Source organism: Papio anubis, chromosome 10 (assembly GCF_008728515.1).
Source record: "Papio anubis isolate 15944 chromosome 10, Panubis1.0, whole genome shotgun sequence".
Classification (NCBI taxonomy): domain Eukaryota; kingdom Metazoa; phylum Chordata; class Mammalia; order Primates; family Cercopithecidae; genus Papio; species Papio anubis.
This window is the reverse complement of record NC_044985.1, coordinates 102022952-102044188: the sequence shown is the minus strand read 5'-3', so window position 1 is coordinate 102044188 and position 21237 is coordinate 102022952. Positions and strand designations below refer to the sequence as shown.

Below are 21237 nucleotides of genomic sequence, written 5' to 3'. Positions count from 1 at the left end.
TGAAGCCTCTAGAATTATCTACGTAAGAGTCAATATCCACAGCCTAGACTAACAGAATGACTTTTTGTCATGAGTTCTGGTGGAGGAAAAGACCCACAGCATAGCGGCTGAGATGCTGGCACCTCCCTCACCTTAGAGCACTTGATGTGGTAGTGCAGGTAGTCCCGGAATGTGTGGATCAGGTTGATGGTGTTGTCTCGAGCGCTGGCATTGGTGTGACGAGGGAACAGCACTGAAGGTGGAAGACACAAGGCGTTAGGACCCAACACGAATGCCAAAGGGTGGGGAAGAACAACAGCCTAGTGAACTTCACTCCCTCTCTGCTGAAGTACCCTCCACTTGTGTCAATATTATCAGGCTTTGTCAGGGTTTTTTCTTGACATGGAAGGATAAACAGCATGGCCAGGAAAGGTGTCAATGAGCATGAATGGAGGAGCCCATGATGAAAAACAGGGCTTGACTCTAGGCCTTCATTCTAGTCCTGGATTCTGCAGCTGTGCATTTTGAAATCTATTCCCTGTCTGCCACACATGTACTAGCTCCTGCCTGTGCAGCTGGGCACACTCCAGGATCACACTCCAGGATTACACTAACTGGCTATAACAGTTTACCTTAAGGAATCAGGATTAGGAAATGCAGCTGCCTGTCTTAGGTCCTTGGTGCTGAAATAGAGTAAACCTTCCCAGAAAATAGATGCCAGAGAATTTCCCATATTCTCACTGTGAAAACAGACGATAAGGTATAAGGACCTGAACCCTCATGATAGGCCAGGCAAGAGGAGCTGCTCTGACTGGGCCTGACTGAAGTCCAATCCTGTGGCACCAGCCACCTAAAGACCTGTGTGAGGCCGGGCGCGGTGGCTCACGCCTGTAATCCCAGCACTTTGGGAGGCTGAGGTGGGCGGATCATCTGAGATCAGGAGTTCGAGACCAGCCTGGGCAACATGGTGAAACTCCATCTCTACTAAAAATATAAAAATTAGCCACATGTGATGGCATGTGCCGGTATAATCTCAGCTACTTGGGAGGCTATGACTCTTATTCTGCCATAATTTTATATACCACAAGAGAAAAATGCTGCCAATTAAACTATGACATGCCATGAATTGTAAGACGCACCCCAGCCTCAAAGATAAAAACTTGAAAAAAATGGTATAGCTGGCTGGGCGCGGTGGCACATGCCTGTAATCCCAGCACTTTGGGAGACTGAAGTGGGCGGATCGCTTGAGGCCAGGAGTTGAGATCAGCCTGGCCAATAGGGAAACCCTGTTTTGTTTTGTTTTGTTTTTGAGACGGAGTATTGCTCTGTCGCACAGGCTGGAGTGCAGTGGTGTGATCTCGGCTCATTGCAAGCTCCGCCTCCCAAGTTCATGCCATTCTCCTGTCTCAGCCTCCCAAGTAGCTGGGACTACAGGTGCCTGCCACCACGCCTGGCTAAGTTTTTGTATTTTTAGTAGAGACGGGGTTTCACTGTGTTAGCCAGGATGGTCTCGATCTCCTGATCTCGTGATCTGCCCACCTCGGCCTCCCAAAGTGCTGGGATTACTGGCGTGAGCCACCACACCCGGCTGGAAACCCCGTTTCTACTAAAAATACAAACGTTAGCTGGGTGTGGTGGCATGCGCCTGTAGTCCCAGCTACTCGGGAAGCTGAGGCACGAGAATTGTTTGAGCCTGGGAAGCGGAGGTTGCAGTGAGCCGAGATCACACCACTGCACTCCAGTCTGGGTGACAGAGAGAAAGAAAAAAGAAAAAAGTGTATTGTTTAGATTTAATGAAATTTGGTAAATCAACAGATTCATCACCAATAAACAGGCTCACCTTTACCACTGAGGTGAATTAAATTACATTTCACAAAGGAGACATTCCAGTGGCATCGGGTGCAGTGTGAATGAGCTGTTAATTCCAAACTGTAAGCTATCCTAATCAGCCAGTGCATGAGGCTGGAGCAACTGAAGGAAGACCTGAATTTACTCCATGGAAAAGTGGAGTAAGTGGACCATGGCTGGAGCTTGGGCTTAATAAGCAAAAAACCAAGAATTGCCAAATGACAGAGAACCACCATCTAGCTGCTTAGGTGGTTTCTCTTCTTAACTCCTTTTTCTGATAAGACAGGGTCTCACTGTGTCACCCAGGCTGGAGTGTAGTGGTGCCATCACAGCTCACTGCAGCCTCGACCTCCTGGGTTCAAGTGATCCTCCCACCTCAGCCTCTCAAGTAGCTATGACTATAGTCATGCAACACCATGTCTAGCTATCTTTTTTTTTTTTTTGAGACAGTCTCCCAGGCTGTAGCACAGCAGGACGATCTCAGCTTGCTGCAACCTCCACCTCCCAGGTTTACGCAATTCTCATGCCTCACCTGGTCAAGTAGCTGGGACTATAGGCACATGCCACCATGTCCAACTAATTTTTTTATTTTTAGTAGAGATGTGGTTCACCATGTTGGCCAGGTTGGTCTTGAACTCCTGACCTCAAGTGATCTGCTCGCCTTGGCCTCCCAAAGTGCTGCGATTACAGGCGTGAGCCGCTGTGCCTGGCCCCTGGCTTTCTGTAGAGATGAGGTTGCGCCATGCTATCCAGGCTGGTCCCAAACTCTTGGACTCAAGCGACGCAACAACCTTGGGCTCCCAGAGTGCTGGGATTACAGGCATGAGCCACTGTGCCTGACCTATCCTTAACTTTTTTTCTTTTTGAGACAAGGTCTCACTCTGTCATCCAGGCTGGAGTGCAATGGTGTGATCTTGGCTCACTGAAACCTCTGCCTCCTGGGTTCAAGGGATTCTTGTGCCTCAGCCTCCCGACTAGCTGGGATTACAGGCACATGCCACCATGCCCAGCTAATTTTTTTTTGTGTTTTTTTTTTTTTTTTTGGTAGAGACGGAGTTTCACCATGTTGGCCGGGCTGGTCTCGAATTCCTGACCTCAGGTGATCTGCCCACAGTGTTAGGATTATAGGCGTGAGACACTGTACCCAGCCTCCTTAACTCTTTTTTATTTTTTTTGGAGACTGAGTCTTGCTCTGTTGCCAGGATGGAGTGCAGTGGTGCGATCTCAGCTCACTGCAACCTCCGCCTCCCCGGTTCAAGCAATTCTCCTGCCTTAGCCTCCCAAGTAGCTGGGACTACAGGCGTGTGCCACCATGCCCAGCTAATTTTTTTTTTTGTATTTTAGTAGAGACAGAGTTTCACCATGTTGGCCAGGATGGTCTCGATCTCCTGACCTTGTGATTCGCCTGCCTTGGCTTCCCAAAGTGCTGGGATTACAGCCATGAGCCACCATGCCTGGCCAAAACTGTACTCCTTCAAGCTGGAATCAAACCAGTGACCTAAGGACATCTCCTACTGAGGAAGTAGCTACAGTCCTCCGCTCTACCAGCTGAGCTATTGAAGGGACCTTAACTCTTGATATCAGAATTCAGTCTTATTTTTAAGATTTAAGAAAAACGGGGAAAAAAATAAAGGAAATGATTACTGTACAAAAATAGCATATGGCATGCTCTGTGATTAATACCCTGTGACATCCCTCCTTTAGTCACAGCAATGGCAACAGGAACAACTTGGTACGCCTGCTTTTGCCTACCTTAAAATGTTAACCAAGGTTCTGTGCAGATTTAGGTATTCTGTGTGAACTCATTAAAGCAGCATGCAAGCAGCAAGTGCACCCTGCTCACCAAAGGTGATGTAGCCAATGTTGTCACCCACAGCGGCGTCCGTGTCTTTCAGCTCCAGAGGAGGTTCCCTGTGGCTAAAGAGGACCTGTGGGGCTGTGTGGCTGGCTCTGCGTCCTTCTTTGAACTCCTGCCAAGACAAAGCAAAAGCAACCAGAAGAGAAGTGGGTGTAAGATGAGTGGCAACTCAAGCTATGGGGTTTGTTCTATGCGGTGTGACCTTTGTAGCCCTCCAGAGCAGCAGGAGGTTACAAATAAACTACACCAAACCTGAAATATTACAAGTGCTAGCTGCTGCCACTGCACTTCAGATTCAAAAGGAAGAGACTTCAAAGTAATAAGCCAGATCTTCAAAATGTGATGAAAAGTAGTGATAATCCTTTTCCCTTGGACCAACATAGGTGATAAACTACCATACTTTCTCTAGGCTCTGGGACTTTGCATGAGTCTTTTTTCACTGAGGATCCTGTTGCTATTTAGAATTCATCAATAAAATCTTTAGAGCAAACTTAAGCTCTTCTTGGGGACAGAAGACAATGGAATGAAAGAAGCTGAGCTGTCTTGGTGCTCATAAAGGAAGCCCTTCCTTCTATGTTTCAATCTCCAAACCTGAAGCTTCTATAGTCCATGCATTCCTATGTAAATAGACAAGTAATACAAGACTTCCTTCTCTCAGCCAGATCTGCAAGAACAGAAGTAGATTTTCTAGCAATGCCAGTAAAACTGGATGATCCAAATTCATCAAGCGGGCCTTCGACGATGATAAATAGCAGGAGGATGCAGCCAAGGACTCTCCAAGGTCTCTTGTTTTAGGAGTTCTGAAGGCATGGTTACAGTCATGTGGCCTGCAGTACCCTTCTACTGCTGCTCCAATACCACCTCCTAACACCATCTCCAACAAACCCAGGCAGGTACTGCTCTCTTGCTGGAGCTGCCATGTCTTTTCTACAAACCTCTACTATGACATTTTACTATTCATTAATGCATCTGGCCCCCCTAACACTTTATGAGTTCAAATCAAAGATCCTGCTTAATTTATCTTTGTAATTTATTCCTCTGTCCTTCAAAGAGGCTATGCAGCATATGCCTTGCTGAGAGAATGCAAGTGCTTCTATCCGAGCTGGTTTAGTATCATCACACTGTACAGGAATAGGCAAGGGCTGTTTTCAGTTGCAGGCAGGAAGAATACACACTGATGAGCAAACCCTCTCAGCAATTAGTGGCAAAGGAAAGATGATGGCTGAGGAGCCGCAATGCCTAGCCTGGGACCTCACCTATTTCACAAACTGCCTCTCATGCTAACACTACCAAGCTTTAAGTAGGAAAAGAAATGACCATAAGCTGGGTTAGATTAGTCCCCTTTTGAACAGATTTTCTGCCCGAAAGGAAAAATATCTGCAAAGGAAGGGAAGGAGTCAAGATTATCCCAAATGGAAATTTCTAGAGCAAAGCTTCTACAATCACCCTTCTCTAGAAAACATTTTTTATTCTACAAAGGGGTTAAGAAGCTTTTTAACTTCTACTGGTTTTACTTTTCAGTCTTAAGGAATTAAACAGAACAGATATGTAACTGCTGGCATTTTCTTGTGTTTATTAAGTATCTCTAAGGCTCCAATTCACAGGTACATGTGGTATTCACAATGAGATGGGGTATTTATAAACCAGTGGTGACTTATTAGCACTCATTAGTTTTGTATATGGAAAATAATATATTTAAGACTCAGTCAACAATCTGTTTCTGGTTTGGGCCTACTCTTTCTTTCTTTTTTGAGACAGGGTTTCACTCTATCACCCAGGCTGGAGTGCAGTGGCGCGATCCTGGCTCACTGCAACCTCCACCTCCCGGGTTCAAGCAATTTTCATGTCTCGGCCTCACGAGTAGCTGAGATTACAGGCGTGTGCCACCATCCCCGGCTAATTTTTGGCTGGACTATTCTTTAGATTATCTGACGTCTTTGCTTCTCCTCGGTTCTCTCTCCCAAATAAAACTTTAAAACAAACACACCCAAACAGTCCTCCATCTTCACTGGCATCTTTGTTACATGTAATTCAGCAATATTGTCTTTTTACTCTCCTGGCTAGGACGTCTTTTGAGCATCAGACTATTTCTCTCTTCCAAACTACTATTTATCATAGGAAGTTCAGAATAAATTCAAATATATACAAGGAATTTAGCATACGATAAAGGTAGCATCTTAAATCAGGGGTGTAAACATGGAAATAATTGCTACTGGAACCACTGGATAGCCATTTAGAAAAAAAAAGATTATTCTTTCATACCATATACCAAGAGGAGGTCTCAACAAATAAAAAATCATGTATAAAATATGTAACTGTAAAAATATCCAGAAAATAACAGGTAAATTTCCTTATAACCTTGGAGTAGGGAAGGGTTTTCTACTCCTTTACTCAAAATCTGGAAGCCATAAAAGGCAAGAATGATTAATGTGATTATGCAAAAACAAACTTCCACATGGGGGAAAAAAACCCCACAAACCAAGGTCCAATGACAAACGGGAGAAAATATTTCAACTCTTAACCACAGATGAAAGGCTACTCTCCCTAGTATATAAAGAAACTGAGAAGCTCAATAACCCCACAGAACAATGGGTAAAGGCATAAAGAGACACTTCATAAGAAAATCAAATGGTCTACAATGTAAGAAAAGATGTTCTGACCTCATTCATAAGTGAACAGAGACATCACTTTTAACCTATCAGATCAGGAGAAACCCAAAAGCTGACAACATACTCTGGGAAAACAGACACTTCTATCCATCACTGGTCGATGATAAAATGCTACTACTCTGATGGAGAAGAGTTTGGCAATATCTACCAAAATTACTGAACTTGGACTCAGTGTTCCCAGTTCAGGAAAATATCCTACAGACACAACCACACATGCAAACAGGCAGAAACGGCCCTTAAAATAACGTCTTTACAACTGCCTAAGAGGCAGATGCTTGTGTCTTTGTCCCTGAACATACAGAAACCGGTGGTTTCCACTTAACTCTTCCTGGTTATTTAGTACTAACTTGGCTTTAAAATCTTATAATATGAAAAGAATTCTAGTTCACCATAAGCTAATCTCCAAAAGCATGATTACTGGTCCTACTGCTTTTCATGGAATAAGCGTTGAAATGATGGCTTCTATCAGACATTCTCCAGTACTCAGCTGATCAATGCCCATACCACTAACAGTAAGACATCCATGAGAGTGGAGGAATAAACTTCCTGTCTTTTTCTGAGAGGGGAAAAGCATCCCTCAGAGTCTGCTTGCCAAATGACAAAAGCAAGACTTGAATTCTGATCAGGCTGGATGTGCATGCTGGAAGGGAAAGGCCACAAAGGCTGGCAACTAGTAGACTAGTGACCATGAGGAACTTCAAACAGTGTTCCCAGGGTACAACTTTCTGTGCCAGGTGACCCTCATTCTTTTTCCTAGAAATTTACAATTCTAGGCCTAGGAAAAAGTTCTATTTATTTTTTGGGAAAATCCAGCAAAAGTCCAGTTTTTGATGGTCATTTCCAACAAATTACCTCAGCCTCTGCATTTGGAAAGGGTGGCAGGGCAGATGACTTCCTGAGTCTAGCACTGCACAAGGCCAGTTACTATCTAGAGATCCTGTTAGTGCCAAAATGCAGAAGAGGCTTTGTCTTCCCTTTTAGGTAAGTGACCTACCACAGGTACCCTGAAGGAGGCATTTAAATTCATATGCCAAAAAATAATACACAAAATTCTCCTAAGGAACAAATCTCCAGTACACTCTCCAAGATAAGATCTGTTTAAAGTATAGAAATAAGTTGTTTCCTGGGATAAAATGGAGTAAGATTGGTAAAAAACCAGCCAAATCTAAATACATACTTCAGAGTTTAACAGTTAGTTTGTGACTCTGGATTTAGCCCAATTTCTGAGGTACTGCATTTAATTCCCCTGTCAATTTTGCATAAAAACACATGAAATGCCTATCTAGAGGCTTATTTTAGGACCCAAGAGATATGTGTATGTTTTTATATTCTTTCATCAAGTTCAGCACTAGCAAATGCTGAAGTGTCAATATTCCAATTTTTCTGTATAAGGACTCCCAAACTAGAGTTTCTGATTAATTAGCCAAAACACAAAAGCCACTAGGGATGGAGCAATTGAGAATATCACTTTTGAAGATTTCCCTAGCCACTTAGAAGGCTACGCAAGGTATCTTTACTGTTTAAGCACAGTTGTCTTTCTATCTGGCAAAAGAGATTCTGCTTCAGAATTTAAAAATCTTTACCACCCTGCCAAGGAACAGAACGAAGGTAGTAACGTTTTAAAAAAATTTTACCATTGTACTCGATTTTGAATGCTGAGCCATCTCAGAAGAAACCAGCCTGAATGTCACTTGACTAATGAACTCTCATGTCCATCCTAGAGCCAGCAACTAACTGGCCAGCAGATTGGTACACAATGACCTGAATATAACTACACCAAAAATCCAATTACAAAATGCCCTGCTAACTCTCATGACTCTTTTTTTTTGGAGATGGAATTTCGCTCTTTTTCCCCAGGCTGGAGTGCAATGGCACGATCTTGGCTCACTGCAACCTCTGCTTCCTGGGTTCAAGTGATTCTCCTGCCTCAGCCTTCCAAGTAGCTGGGATTACAGGTGCCTGCCACCATGCCTGGCTAATTTTTTGTACTTTTTTAGTAGAGATGGGGTTTCACTATGTTGGCCAGGATGATCTCGATCTCTTGACCTCGTGATCTGCCCAGCTTGGCCTCCCACAGTGCTGGGATTACAGGCGTGAGCCACCGCGCCTGGCCTCTCATGACTCTTCTTAAGATGAACTTCCTGTGAGGGAAGTACTATATGTTGACCCATCATCCAAACTCAGGCTCAGTCTGTCAGTTCAACAACTCTACCTGTTCGTACATTATCTACTACCAAAGAATTGGCTACAGAGCCCATTCTGAAAAGACCTTAGGACCAAACCAAAAGCAGAACTTACTAGAAATCTGAGGAAACACAAGAGGTTAGGGTTAGGAAACCTGACAAAGTTTTAGGTCAAAGACCCCACAGTAGGAAGGATACATAATATTCATTCATAGTTAGTAGGTTTAATTCTCAACTCACCCTTTAGTTTTGTCCTGCAAAACTAGAACCACTGAGAAAAAAAAGATTTGGCTGGGCGCAGGGGCTCATGCCTGTAATCCCAGCACTTTGGGAGGCTGAGGCGGGCGGATCACGAGGTCAGAAGATCGACACCATCCTGGCCAACATGGTGAAACCCCATCTCTACTAAAAGTACAAAAATTAGCTGGGTGTGGTGGTGGGCGCCTGTAATCCCAGCTACTTGGGAGGCTGAAGCAGGAGAATCGCTTGAACCCGGGAAGCGGAGGTTGCAGTGAGCTGAAATCATGCCACTGCACTCCAGCCTGGTAACAGAGCAAGACTCCATCTCAAAACAACAACAACAGCAACAAAAAATATTCACTGAGTTTTGTGGGAGTTGTCCATTAAATCTTCAACAAATTCTAATGTCAAGGCTGGGTGCAGTGGCTCACACCTGTAATCCCAGCACTTTGGGAGACTGAGATGGGCATCACCTGAGGTTGGCAGTTGGAGACCAGCCTGACCAACATGGAGAAACCCCGTCTCCACTAAAAATACAAAATTAGGCGGGCGTGGTGGCACATGCTTATAATCCCAGCTACTCGGCAGGTTGAGGCAGGAGAATTGCTTGAACCCGGGAGGCGGAGGTTGCAGTGAGCCGAGATCGCGCCATTGCACTCCAGCCTGGGCAACAAGAGCGAAACTCCGTCTCAGGAAAAAAAAAAAAATCCTAACATCAATAGAGCTGCTAGATCTCTTTCCTATGCTCATGGTATGTTTGGGTGCAAAGGTGTAAGTCGCCATGCATGGTTTTCCCCCAAGATGTCTGCTCCATACCTGCATGAACACCTTTCCAATGACCACATCGTCGTCATCCTTAAACACTGTGCTGAAGACTACTGTGACTCTGTCCTTTTTAGACTCAACATACCTGAGGGGAACAAAACCCATGAGGATAAGTACAGAATCAGAATGGGGTTTTGTGAATAACTTGATCTACAAGTGCATCAGAAGGCTAAAGTCACAAATCTCTTAAATCATAATATAAAGGTGTGCCAAATGAAACGATATTTATGGTCAACAAAGTCAGTGCACAAAATGAATGCCCTAAGAGAGGCAGCAGATGGAAATTGTCAGAAGTAGATTTTATTGACTTGTAAATATAACATGGAACCGATGGTCACCTTGCCTGCTGATTATCCAGGTTATACTCTTAAACATGACTCAGAACAGTGGTGCCTCAAAAGAAAGCACTGGATTCTCTTTCCACCTTCTGTCAGCTCTCAGTATCTGGAGAGTAGGAGGAGTGGCTGATTTTTGCCCTATCATCTACTTCCTGGCTTAAGAAATTTTATGAGAAAAACATTTTCACACAATACAGCTTAAGGTCTGACCAAGCCATATTTCTTTCAGTAAGTGCCATGGTGGTGTGACAGTCATATCCAGGCTTCAGGACTAAATTCTGTACTCACATGGTCTCATCATCTCTATAATGGATAACTGCCCTGTTCTCTCCTTCCTTGCCCTCTTCTTGGAATTGGAAGTATTTTTCAAAGACAGAGGCAAAACAATTTCGCTTCAACATGCCAGCTTGATGCACAATGGAATCCTTGGATGCCGGAAGATTTTCAAGGTCGTATAGCAAAGAGACATTGTATCCTGGAGGGAGGAAAAAAACCAAAAAACAACCCAGCAGCTACATTTAAAAAACAAAACAAAAAAAAAAGCAGCATACTATCTCTTAACAAGTGAACAGAGACTAGAGGCAATTAAAAAAATTTTTTTTCAGGTTCTATTGACATTTTACTTTGTCTCATTATCTGTACTTTTAACCTCGGTAGAATATAGTCTATTTTCATCTACCTCACAGGGAAAAATGAGGTGAAATAAAATCTTTTTATAAGATTCTTGTAAATATATATAATTAATGTTAATCAAAAATTTGAATCAGTATCAAAGATGACTAATTACAAACATGTAATGAGAGAAAGTCAGAACCTGGGAACTCTGATTGGAAATGTACTCTTCCAGACACAGTTGTAAAGGAGCCACATATCTTTCTCTGATAGTTTAATGTGCCAAGTATCAATATGGCCAGCAGATGGGTAGCTTTGTGATAATAAGACAGACCCTTCTACATGCCACTGCAAACTATGAGGAGGCAGGGTAGAAAAACCAACTATCTGTTCATGTATATGCCTCTTCAATAGCTTTTATTGGTATACATTGTAAAATTTTCAGTATTTTTTATAACATTTTACTTCGTTTGATTTCCATAACCATGCTTTGAAGTCTGCAGGCTAGATAAGGTTACTGTTTTACAGAGGAAAAAGGAGATTCAAAGAAATGACATGAATTGCCAAATACAGCATGACACGTAAGTGTAGGGCCTCTATTTTGAGTTGAACAGAACTGGGTCCAAATCCTGGCCTTGTCATCTTGTAACCTTAAAAAAACTTCTGGGTGTGGTGGCTCATGCCTGTAATCCCAGCACTTTGGGAGGCTGAGGTGGGCAGATCACCTGAGGTCAGGAATTTGAGACCATCCTGGCCAACATGGCGAAACCCTGTCTCTACTAAAAACAAAAAACTAGCCAGGTGTGGTGGTGGGCACCTGTAATCCTAGCTACTCGGGAGGCTGAGGCAGGAGACTCGCTCGAACCCACAAGGTGGAGATTGCAGTGAGCTGAGATCGCGCCACTGCACAACAGAGTGAGACTCCGTCTCCAGAAAAAAAAAAAAAATTGCCTGTCAATTCCCTCGTCGGTTAAAAAAAAAAGCGGGGGAGGTAGGGTGGCCTGGGCACAGTGGCTCACACCTGTATTCCCAGCACTCTAGGAGGCCAAGGTGGGCGGATCACCTGAGGTCAGGAGTTTGAGACCAGCCTGACCAATATGGCAAAACCCCGTCTCTACTAAAAATACAAAATTAGCTGGGTGCAGTGGTGCATGCCTGTGGTCCCAGGTACTCTGGAGGCTGAGGCAGGAGAATTGCTTGAACCTGGGAGGTGGAGGTTGTTGTAATGAGCTGAGATCATGACACTGCACTCCAGTCTGGGAGACTAGTGAAATTCTGTATCAAAAAACAAAACAAACAAACAAACAAAAAGGGGGGGGAGGGAGGGGTGTGGAGATAGGGGAGACTGTCGTGAGCATTAAAAGAATGTACAGTACTTAAAGTGTGTGGAACATGACAGGTCATCAATTTGGGTGCAGAATACGGACTGAAACCGTTGGGTGACCTGCCTCTTTACAGCATGTCCACTATGAATTCCCAGAAGCCGGGCTGGAACACTTGATTATAGAATCAAATGATTAATAAGTGTCAAAAAGGTTTAGAGATGTTTTTGCAAGAATATTTGTATATATCACTGAGGATCATTTTATATTCTAGGCAACTGACGGGAATAACTTCACCAGAACTGTACGGATTTCACACTTCTAAGTATCTGAAACCTCATTACTATTTCATTTTTTCCCAAAAGCATTCTTGAGATCTTTTTTTTTTTTTTTTTTTTTTAGACGGAGTTTTGCTCTTGTTGCCCAGGCTGGAGTGCAATGGCCTGATCTCTGCTCACCACAACATCCACCTCCCAGGTTCAAGCGATTCTCCTGCCTCAGCCTCCTGAGTAGCTGGGATTACAGGCATGCGCCACCACGCCTGGCTAATTTTGTATTTTTAGTAGAGATGGGGTTTCTCCATGTTGGTCAGGCTGGTCTCAAACTCCTGAATGCAGGTGATCCGCCTGCCCCGGCCTCCGGCAGTGCTGGGATTACAGGCGTGAGCCACGGTGACCGGCTGAGCTCTGTATTTTTTGTTGAACATAGGCTATTTGGGAGGATGGGCTAAATCTTTGCAACAGATAATACTTAGCACATTTTTGGCACTCCAGTATTAAATAATATCAATCATCATTCCATTTTGGGAACTTGAAAAGCAGATAAGCACACAGATTACAAGGTTAGATTAAAAAAGAAAATACTTAGAACTGAGGTTTGCTAGTTTTAGGAAGCCAAACAAAAGCAAATAAAACTATAGCTAAGGTAAAGTCTGTCTTTAAGTAAGGCTTCTAACATGATGAACAGAATATACTGAGGATGAAGGGAAGTAAAAATCTAGTATGACTTGCTGAGTTTTCCAAACGTGCCTAGAAAAACCTATTAAAAAAGAGGAGGGGAGACTCTACTTTTTTTTTTTTTTTTTTTTTTTGAGACTGAATCTTGCTCTGTCGCCTAGGCTGGAGGGCAGTGGCGCAATCTCGGCTCACAGCAACCTCTGCCTCCTTGGTTCAAGCGATTCTCGTGCCTCAGCCACCCGACTACCTGGGATTACAGGTGGCTGCCACCATGCCTGACTAATTTCTGTATTTTTTGTCGAGACAGGGGTCTCATTTTGTTGCCCAGGCTGGTCCTGAATGCCTGGGCTCAAGCAATTCACCCACCTTGGCCTCCGGAAGTGCTGGGATTAAAGGTGTGAGCCACTGTACTTGGTTGAGACACTACTTTCACACACTTTTACATTTTACACTTGTATGAAGATAGGGTCTGCAATCTGGCAATGTCTATGATTTAGTGGGAGGTAGGAGGAGCCCCAGGCACGGAAACATAAACTTTCCATGTCAGGATATTGGCTGTGACAAGCATGCCCAAGACTTTGGACACGATTTTTCTGTTCTAGATCTGTTTGTTTCTTTCTCTAATACCTTGATTCCGCCAAAAGCCTACAGTGTTATCTTGGCTTTTATTTCTGTGACACATTCATCCCGCCAATTTGGAGATTCAAAAAAAAAAAAAAAAAGGTGCTGGGTATGGTGGCTCATGCCTGTAATCCCAACTCTCTGGGAGGTGGAGGCTGAGGTGGGTGGATTGCTTGAGGCTAGGAGTTTCAGACCTCCTTACTCTGTTTTGGCAGCCTGCGCAGCAGACAGTGAGACCCTGTTTCTACAAAATAATAAAAAAATTAGTTAGGTATGGTGGCATGTGCCTGTAGTTTCCAGCTACTGGAGAGGCTAAAGCAGGAGGATTGCTTGAGCACAAGATTTGGAGGAGGCTGCAGTGAGCTGTAACTGTACCACTGCATTCCAGCCTGGGCAACAGAATGAGACTGTCTGAAAAAATAGGTGAGGTGATGAAATAAGCTAGCACAAGTAACTGCTGTTAAGAGTGACAGAGAACTTCCTTCTTAGAAGACTTTTCTAATCAAGGTACCAGAGTTGTAATAGTTGAATAAAAATTATGTTCCAATGGTCTTACTACCTGGTTCTCACTTTGGGGTCCCGCTAAATGCCTCAGAATTTGAGACATGCCACTGAATCACAGGGTAAAAAGGCTGTTCAGTTTTTCCACTTTAAACCACCTTTAAAGCAGTATAACATAGCTGTTCTATTCAAGGATGACACGGTACCTTTCAATTCCTCTGGCCATGAATGCTGAGACCACCTATTAGAAGACTGGATTAAGAAAGGGTCTGATTTTTATTACTTGAAATCACAATAGTGTGGTGAATATTCCTCTTCCTTCTCCAAATATGTAGTGTGCAGAAAAAGGTTACTAAGGGCTGAGGGTGGGAATCAATCTTTGCTCATCCTTTTCAAAGGCATTTTAATCACCATGAACAAACAAATGTGGCCCTCTGGCTGAAAGATTACGAGTCATGTGGCCCCATCAAGTAAATGTTAAAAATGCCATACATCAATTTTGTACCCCTACTGTGTTCCATACTGGACAAAGCAAAGCCTCTTAAAAGCTATTTTTATGGAGGGAGTTGAATTAGGAATGGGCTCATGAAGAAATATTTGTAATAATATTTAAATGAAATCCTTTGGGTAAGAAAAGCATAATATAAAAAGGACACCTCTCTTCCCATGCCATTCCATAATTGCTCACACGACTACATACCTGATTCTGGATTTACCAAGAAACTCCCGTACACCCTCTTTAATAACTAGAAAATAAAAACAAAACAAAACCAAATATGTTAATCCAAAGGCCACGATAATTTCATTATTTTTAAAGTATTGTACTTGTCAAGCTCTTCCTAAGTTGGCATCCTTCCTAACTTTCATTTGGTGGATGGGAAAGTAGAGACAGAGGGGAAGTGGATTTAGTCACCAACAAGTCACAGAACTGAGAGGAGAAACTCTTTTTGCCCAGGCTGGAGTGCAAAGGCGCGATCTCAGCTCACCACAGTCTCCGCCTCCCACGTTCAAGTGATTCTCCTGCCTCAACCTCCCAAGTAGCTGGAATTATAGGCATGCACCACCACGCCCGGCTAATTTTTTTTTGTATTTTTAGTTGAGATGGGGTTTCTTCATGTTGGTCAGGCTGGTCTTGAACTCCTGACCTCAGATGATCCACCCACCTCATTCTCCCAAAGTGCTGGGATTACAGGAATGAGCCACTGCGCCCGGCTGAGAATCTTTAATCAAAGTTCATCCTTCACTTTTTTAGGACTTGACTACACCCTTAATATGTTCTCTGTTCCCCAGATCCTACATTGTACTTAATCACGTTTGGTTTTCAAGAGAGCAAAAGGAGGCCAAATGTCAAGTGAGAGAACAGATTGTTAGTTATCAACCTAAGCACAGGCTGAGCCACTAACTCAGGCGAATAAAGAGAAAAAACCAGGACTCTTGGGAACTGATCTGTTTGTCTGCTGATCTGCTGATCTTGTATGCTTTAAAATTACTCAGTGCATAGACAGCTTTTAAGGCAAAAGACAGTGAATGAAATCTTAGCTAGTTATTAATACTGGTGTCCAGAAGGCTGTACACTCTACATGTCTTCTCCCCCAAACCAGAACCTACTGCTGGCTACTTTCCAGGTTTTTGAATCAAATGACAAGAACAATAAAAAACCCCAAAAAACCAAGAACCCCTTTTATACCTTCTGCTATGGTTTGAACGTCCTTTCGAAAACTCATGTTAAAATTTATGTTTTTTTTTTTTTTTTTGAGACACAGTCTTACTCTGTTGTCCAGGCTGGAGTGCAGTGGTACAATCTCAGCTCGCTGCAATCTCTACCTCCTGGGTTCAAGTGATTCTCCTGCCTTAGTCTCCCAAGTAGCTGGGACTACAGGCGTGCACCACCGTGCCTGGCTAATTTTTCCATGCCCGGCCAAAATTTATGATGATGATTCTTTTTTGGAAGCAGGGTCTCACTCTGTAGTCCAGGCTACAGTGCATTGATACAATAGCTCACTGCAGCCTTGAACTTCTGGGCTCAAGTGACCTTTCTACCTTGGACTCCCCAGGTATTGGGATTACAGGAGTGAACCACCATGCCTGGCCACATGTTGAAATTTAATTGCCACTGTGACGGTAATTAGGTGATTAGGCCATGAGGGCTCTGCCCTCATGAATGGATTAATGTTGTTACAGGGGAAGTTGGTTTGTTATCACAAGAAGGGTTGTTAAAAAAGTGAGTCTGGGCCGGGTGTGGTGGCTCACGCCTGTAATCCCAGCACTTTGGGAGGCTGAGGTGGGAGGATCACAAGGTCAGGAGATCGAGACCATCCTGGCTAACACAGTGAAACCCCGTGTCTACCAAAAATACAAAAACAAAAAAAATTAGCCGGGCATGGTGGCGGGTGCCTGTAGTCCCTGCTATTCAGGAGGCTGAGGTGGGAGAATGTGTGAACCCGGGAGGCGGAGCTTGCAGTGAGCCGAGATAGCACCACTGTACTCCAGCTTGGGTATGCTCCAGCCTGGGAGACAGAGCGAGACTCTGTCTCCAAAGGGAAAAAAAAAAAAAGTGAGTCTGGCCCTCTCTTGCCCTTCTGCCTTTGCTATAGGATGATGGGAAAGGGCACGAAGGCCCTTGCCAGATGCTGGTGCCATGCTCTTGGACCTCCCAGTCCCCAGAACGTGAGTCAAATAAACATATTTTCTTCATAAATTATTCAGTCTGTGGTATTGTTATAGCAACAAAAAAGAGACTGAGACTCCCTATTTTTTTCTCTGTCACTGTGACTGCTTCACCTGGTGGAAACTGCTTCCAGAATGACGTGGCTTAAGAAACAAACATTTTATTTTACTTCAATTTAGTTTTTTTGAGACCGAGTCTCACTCTGTCGCCCAGGTGGAAGTGCAGTGGCGCAATCTCAGCTCACTGCAACCTCCACCTCCTGGGTTAAAGCAATTCTTCTGCCCCAGCGTCCCTAGTAGCTGGGATTACAGGCATCCGCCACCACACTCAGCTAATTTTTATATTTTTTAGTAGAGATGGGGTTTCACCATGTTGCCCAGGGTGGTCTCAAACTCCTGACCTCAAGCAACCCACCTGTCTTGGCCTTCCAAAGTGCTGGGATTACAGGCGTGAGCCACTGTGCCCCGCCTACTGATTTATTTATATACAAAGACAGGGTCGCACTACATTGCCCAGGCTGGGCTTGAACTCTTGGCCTCAAGCGATGCTCCTGCCTCGGCCTCCAAAAGTGCTGAGATTACAGGCATGAGGCTCCGTGCCTGGTTGAACAATAATTTCTTAATATTCCACATATTTATTTAACCATTTTCCTACAGCTGGAAGAAACTTTCAATGGGCAAGATTACTTTTTTTTATACAAGGGCAAAAGATAAATAATGCCACATGTAGTTCCTATTTGGTGAACACACAGCCACCGTGAGGTATCTCTTTTACTGAAGAGGAACTGAGAGGAGGGGCTCAAGGTCACAAGAGTTTGTTGGTAGCAGAGAGACTTGACCTTCAGGCGTCTGATATACCACTTCTTTTAAAAAAGTAACATGTGGCCGGGCGCGGTGGCTCAAGCCTGTAATCCCAGCACTTTGGGAGGCCGAGACGGGCGGATCACGAGGTCAGGAGTTTGAGACCATCCTGGCTAACACGGTGAAACCCCGTCTCTACTAAAAAATACAAAAAACTAGCCGGGCGAGGTGGTGGGCGCCTGTAGTCCCAGCTACTCGGGAGGCTGAGGCAGGAGAATGGCGTAAAAACCCGGGAGGCGGAGCTTGCAATGAGCTGAGATCCGGCCACTGCACTCCAGCCTGGGCCACACAGCGAGACTCCGTCTCAAAAAAAAAAAAAAAAAAAAAAAAAAGTAACATGCATATCCCAAGAATTTGAAACAGCATGCTACCTCTGAGCTACAATTCTGTGTTGCACATACTATTGGTATTTTGAGGAAGGGGAAATCAGATGTGGCAGGGATTTAGTTTAAATCCCTAAGCCCCTAAGATTTAGTTTAATTTCAAGCTTACTAAGTTAATATTCTGAGATCTAAGAGGTACTGAGAGCCAAATTTATATCACATTCAACTGCTTTGCTCCCTCCCCTTGGTAAAACGAGCCAACACTTCCTTGTTACTTCACTTGCACTTTTAACCATGATTCACTTTTCAGTTTGTACCCCCTCTCCCAATATGACACCAGGAGATGGGTGGAGGCAACCTATCACTCATCACCATTACCTTCCCACTTCAGCAGCAGAGGCATTCTGCCTTTAAAAATGGCCTGTGACAAAGTAATAAGCTTCCTGTGGTTATCATGGGTTGGTCACTGTTTAACCAACCCAGGGAGCCATTTACTGTGCACTCTGCTCCAACACTATGAATGTTACTTACTCCACCCACTTGAGTGGGTGGGGTTGGTTCTTTGACCCTTGTGGTGGCTAGAAGAATAGCAATGTGTTCTGGAGCTCCATTGTAAGAAAAGCACAGAATGGAAAGGAGATATAAGAAATCTAGCTTAACTCTTTCTTTTCAGGATTATTATTATTGCATTTAGATCTTTTCCCTTTTTTGAGATGGAATCTCACTATGTTGTCCAGGCTGGACTTGAGCTCCTGGGATCCAGTGATCCTCCCCACTTGAACCCCCAAGTAGTTGGCACTACAGGTGCATGCCACTGCGCAGGCTCGCACCTAGTGAAGACTGTCTAGGGGAGAATGATTACACAATTTAAAAAACGTCTGTTCAAATACTGTGACACTTCTTTTCAGGTAGTTATAGCTAATTCAAAGCAGGGCTGCAGCTGGACATGGTGGCTCACATCTATAATACCAGCACTTTGGGAGGCCCAGGAAGGAGGACTGCTTGAGCCCAGGAGTTCGAGACTAGCCTGGGCAACATAGTGAAACCTCCTGTCTATAAAACAAAACAAAACAAAAAATAAGCCAGGTGTGGTGGCACGTGCCTGTAGTCCCAGCCACTCAGGAGGCTGAGGTGAGAGGACTGCTTGAGCCTGCGAAGTTGAGGGTGCATGCAGTAGCTGTGATTGTGCCACTGCACTCCAGCCTAGGTGACAGAGCAAGACCTTGTCAAAAAAAAAAAAAAAGGGCTGGGCACAGTGGCTCACACCTGCAATCTTAGCACTTTGGGAGGTCGAGGCAGGCAGATCACCTGATGTCAGTAGTTCGAGAATAGTCTGGCCAACGTGGTGAAACCCCATCTCTATGAAAAACACAAAAAATTAGCCAGGTGTAGTGGTGCTTGCCTGTAATCCCAGCTGCTCAAGAGGCTGAGGCAGATGAATGCTTGAATCCAGGAGGCAGAGGCTGCAGTGAGCCGAGACAGCACTACTGCAGTCCAGCCTGGGCAACAGAGGGAGACTCAATCTCAAAAAAAAAAAAAAAGGCAGGGCTGCTTTAATAGCCATTTGTTTTCTTTCGCTCTTTATCTGGTAAAGAAGTGTCAGCCACTATCTTTTACAAAACAATTCTTCAAAAGCTTTACAAAAGCACTAGATCTTTCTGAAGCTTTTCTTTTTCCAGTAAAGTAACCAGGATTCCAAATTCTCTAAATGTTTCTTCTTTCTTTGAACTTATGAGAAAATCAATTGCATTTGAATAACTAAGGGAAGTAACTGATCGCTCTTGGTATTAAGTAAGACCAACTTCAGTTTTTATGCTAAAAAATTAAACAAGCTTTTGACCATATTCCTTTACAAATCATCTTTTATTATATAAATTTTAAATAATTTAAAAGCTACTACTTTTCAAAAAGAAAACAGCTACGATTATATCTTCATTTAACAGATTAAGGAGAACCTAGTTTGTTAAAACTAAGAAATTTGAAAACTGATTCAGGAACTGAGTCATATTTCCTGCTTTGAGACCCAACCACAACGTGCACAAACTGGTGTAATAGCATTTTCTTTCTTCCATAAATGGCTCTCCCCAGAGCAAATACAGTTCAACAGGAACCAAACCTGCTACTTAACTATTTAAAGAAGCCAGTGAACAAGGCATGGCCACCAAAGTTTCATAATGTCTGGACGTCCTTTCTTATTTCCCCTATGGCAGTTATAAAGAAGAGATATTTAAAGAGGGTAGCTTTAAAGAGCTTTAATTAAAAATTTCAAAAGACAGCTATTTGTGCCTAAGCTTCCAGAATGAGAACCTGAGACAATAAAATTTAAACAAGCTAGAAGTTATCTATTTGCCTTGATAATATTACAAAAATAGAACAGAACCTAATTCTTGCAACAGCTATTTTTGTCCTGATCAAGGAAAAGTATTCTTTGCTATGTTTTTGGAGAACTAAAGTTGTTTTTGTTTCCATTGTTTTAAAGCAAGCAAGAAAGAGTCAGAACCTTTTCTAGACACACACTTTTTTTTTTTTTTTTTTTGAGACGGAGTCTCGCTCTGTCGCCCAGGCTGGAGAGCAGTGGCCGGATCTCAGCTCACTGCAAGCTCTGCCTCCCGGGTTCACGCCATTCTCCTGCCTCAGCCTCCCGAGTAGCTGGGACTACAGGCGCCCGCCACCTCGCCCGGCTAGTTTTTTGTATTTTTTTTTTTTAGTAGAGATGGAGTTTCACCGTGTTAGCCAGGATGGTCTCGATCTCCTGACCTCATGATCCGCCCGTCTCGGCCTCCCAAAGTGCTGGGATTACAGGCTTGAGCCACCGCTCCCGGCCTCTAGACACACACTTAATTCATTATAGTAATCAAGTCAAGAGCCCCTAGTTAGGTGAGCAAGTAGTCATGCGGGGGTGATTTAGTGCCATGAATCTTCCATGAATGGCAAACTGCCAATAAAAGGTGAGGAAACAAGAGTCCTATGGAAAATGATGTGGACCTTACCTCATCAGCACCATGTGCCTGAAGTTCCTTGTAGAATTTCAAAGAAATACTGACCATCACTTTTGTTTTGTCTCCATTAGGATTTGAAATATGATAGAGGACCCCATCAAAATCTGTGAGGAAAGCAAATAAGATCGTATAACAATTTGGAAATGGGAAATAATCTCTCCAAGCGCCTACCTTGCTGTAGGCCACAAGGAAGACCTGTTACAAGGAGGCATATAAGTAAAACGGAATTTATTTTAAATCCATGTGACAAATCAGCAGAAACACTGGGATAGAATTGCTGAGTACTCATCTCTTTGCCCTTTCTTAAAATTACAAAGCTATTCTTTCCTTAATCACAGCTTGGTGCTGAAATAATTGGATTTTACATGTATACAATCAGAACGAACAGTATAATGAACTCCCATCTCCACCATGAGGCTTCAACTTTTTTTTTTT

At 43.6% G+C, this 21237-nt stretch overlaps 1 protein-coding gene across 8 annotated transcripts in view; it reads right to left on the bottom strand.

The window, feature by feature from the left end:
• ARPC2 (actin related protein 2/3 complex subunit 2) overlaps positions 1–21237 on the bottom strand; it is a 43663-nt gene that overhangs the window by 10497 nt on the left and 11929 nt on the right. For 6 of the 8 annotated variants that reach the window (XM_021923989.2, XM_021923988.2, XM_021923990.2 and 3 more), the window contains 6 exons: positions 20794–20906; positions 14653–14698; positions 10229–10415; positions 9594–9687; positions 3671–3797; positions 132–232 (listed from right to left, as the gene is read on the bottom strand). In XM_021923989.2, the coding sequence (XP_021779681.1) occupies positions 132–232; positions 3671–3797; positions 9594–9687; positions 10229–10415; positions 14653–14698; positions 20794–20906 (668 nt within the window). The remainder of the gene's footprint in view (positions 1–131; positions 233–3670; positions 3798–9593; positions 9688–10228; positions 10416–14652; positions 14699–20793; positions 20907–21237) is intronic. The other 2 variants (XM_021923993.2, XM_021923994.2) reach the window with 1 other exon arrangement.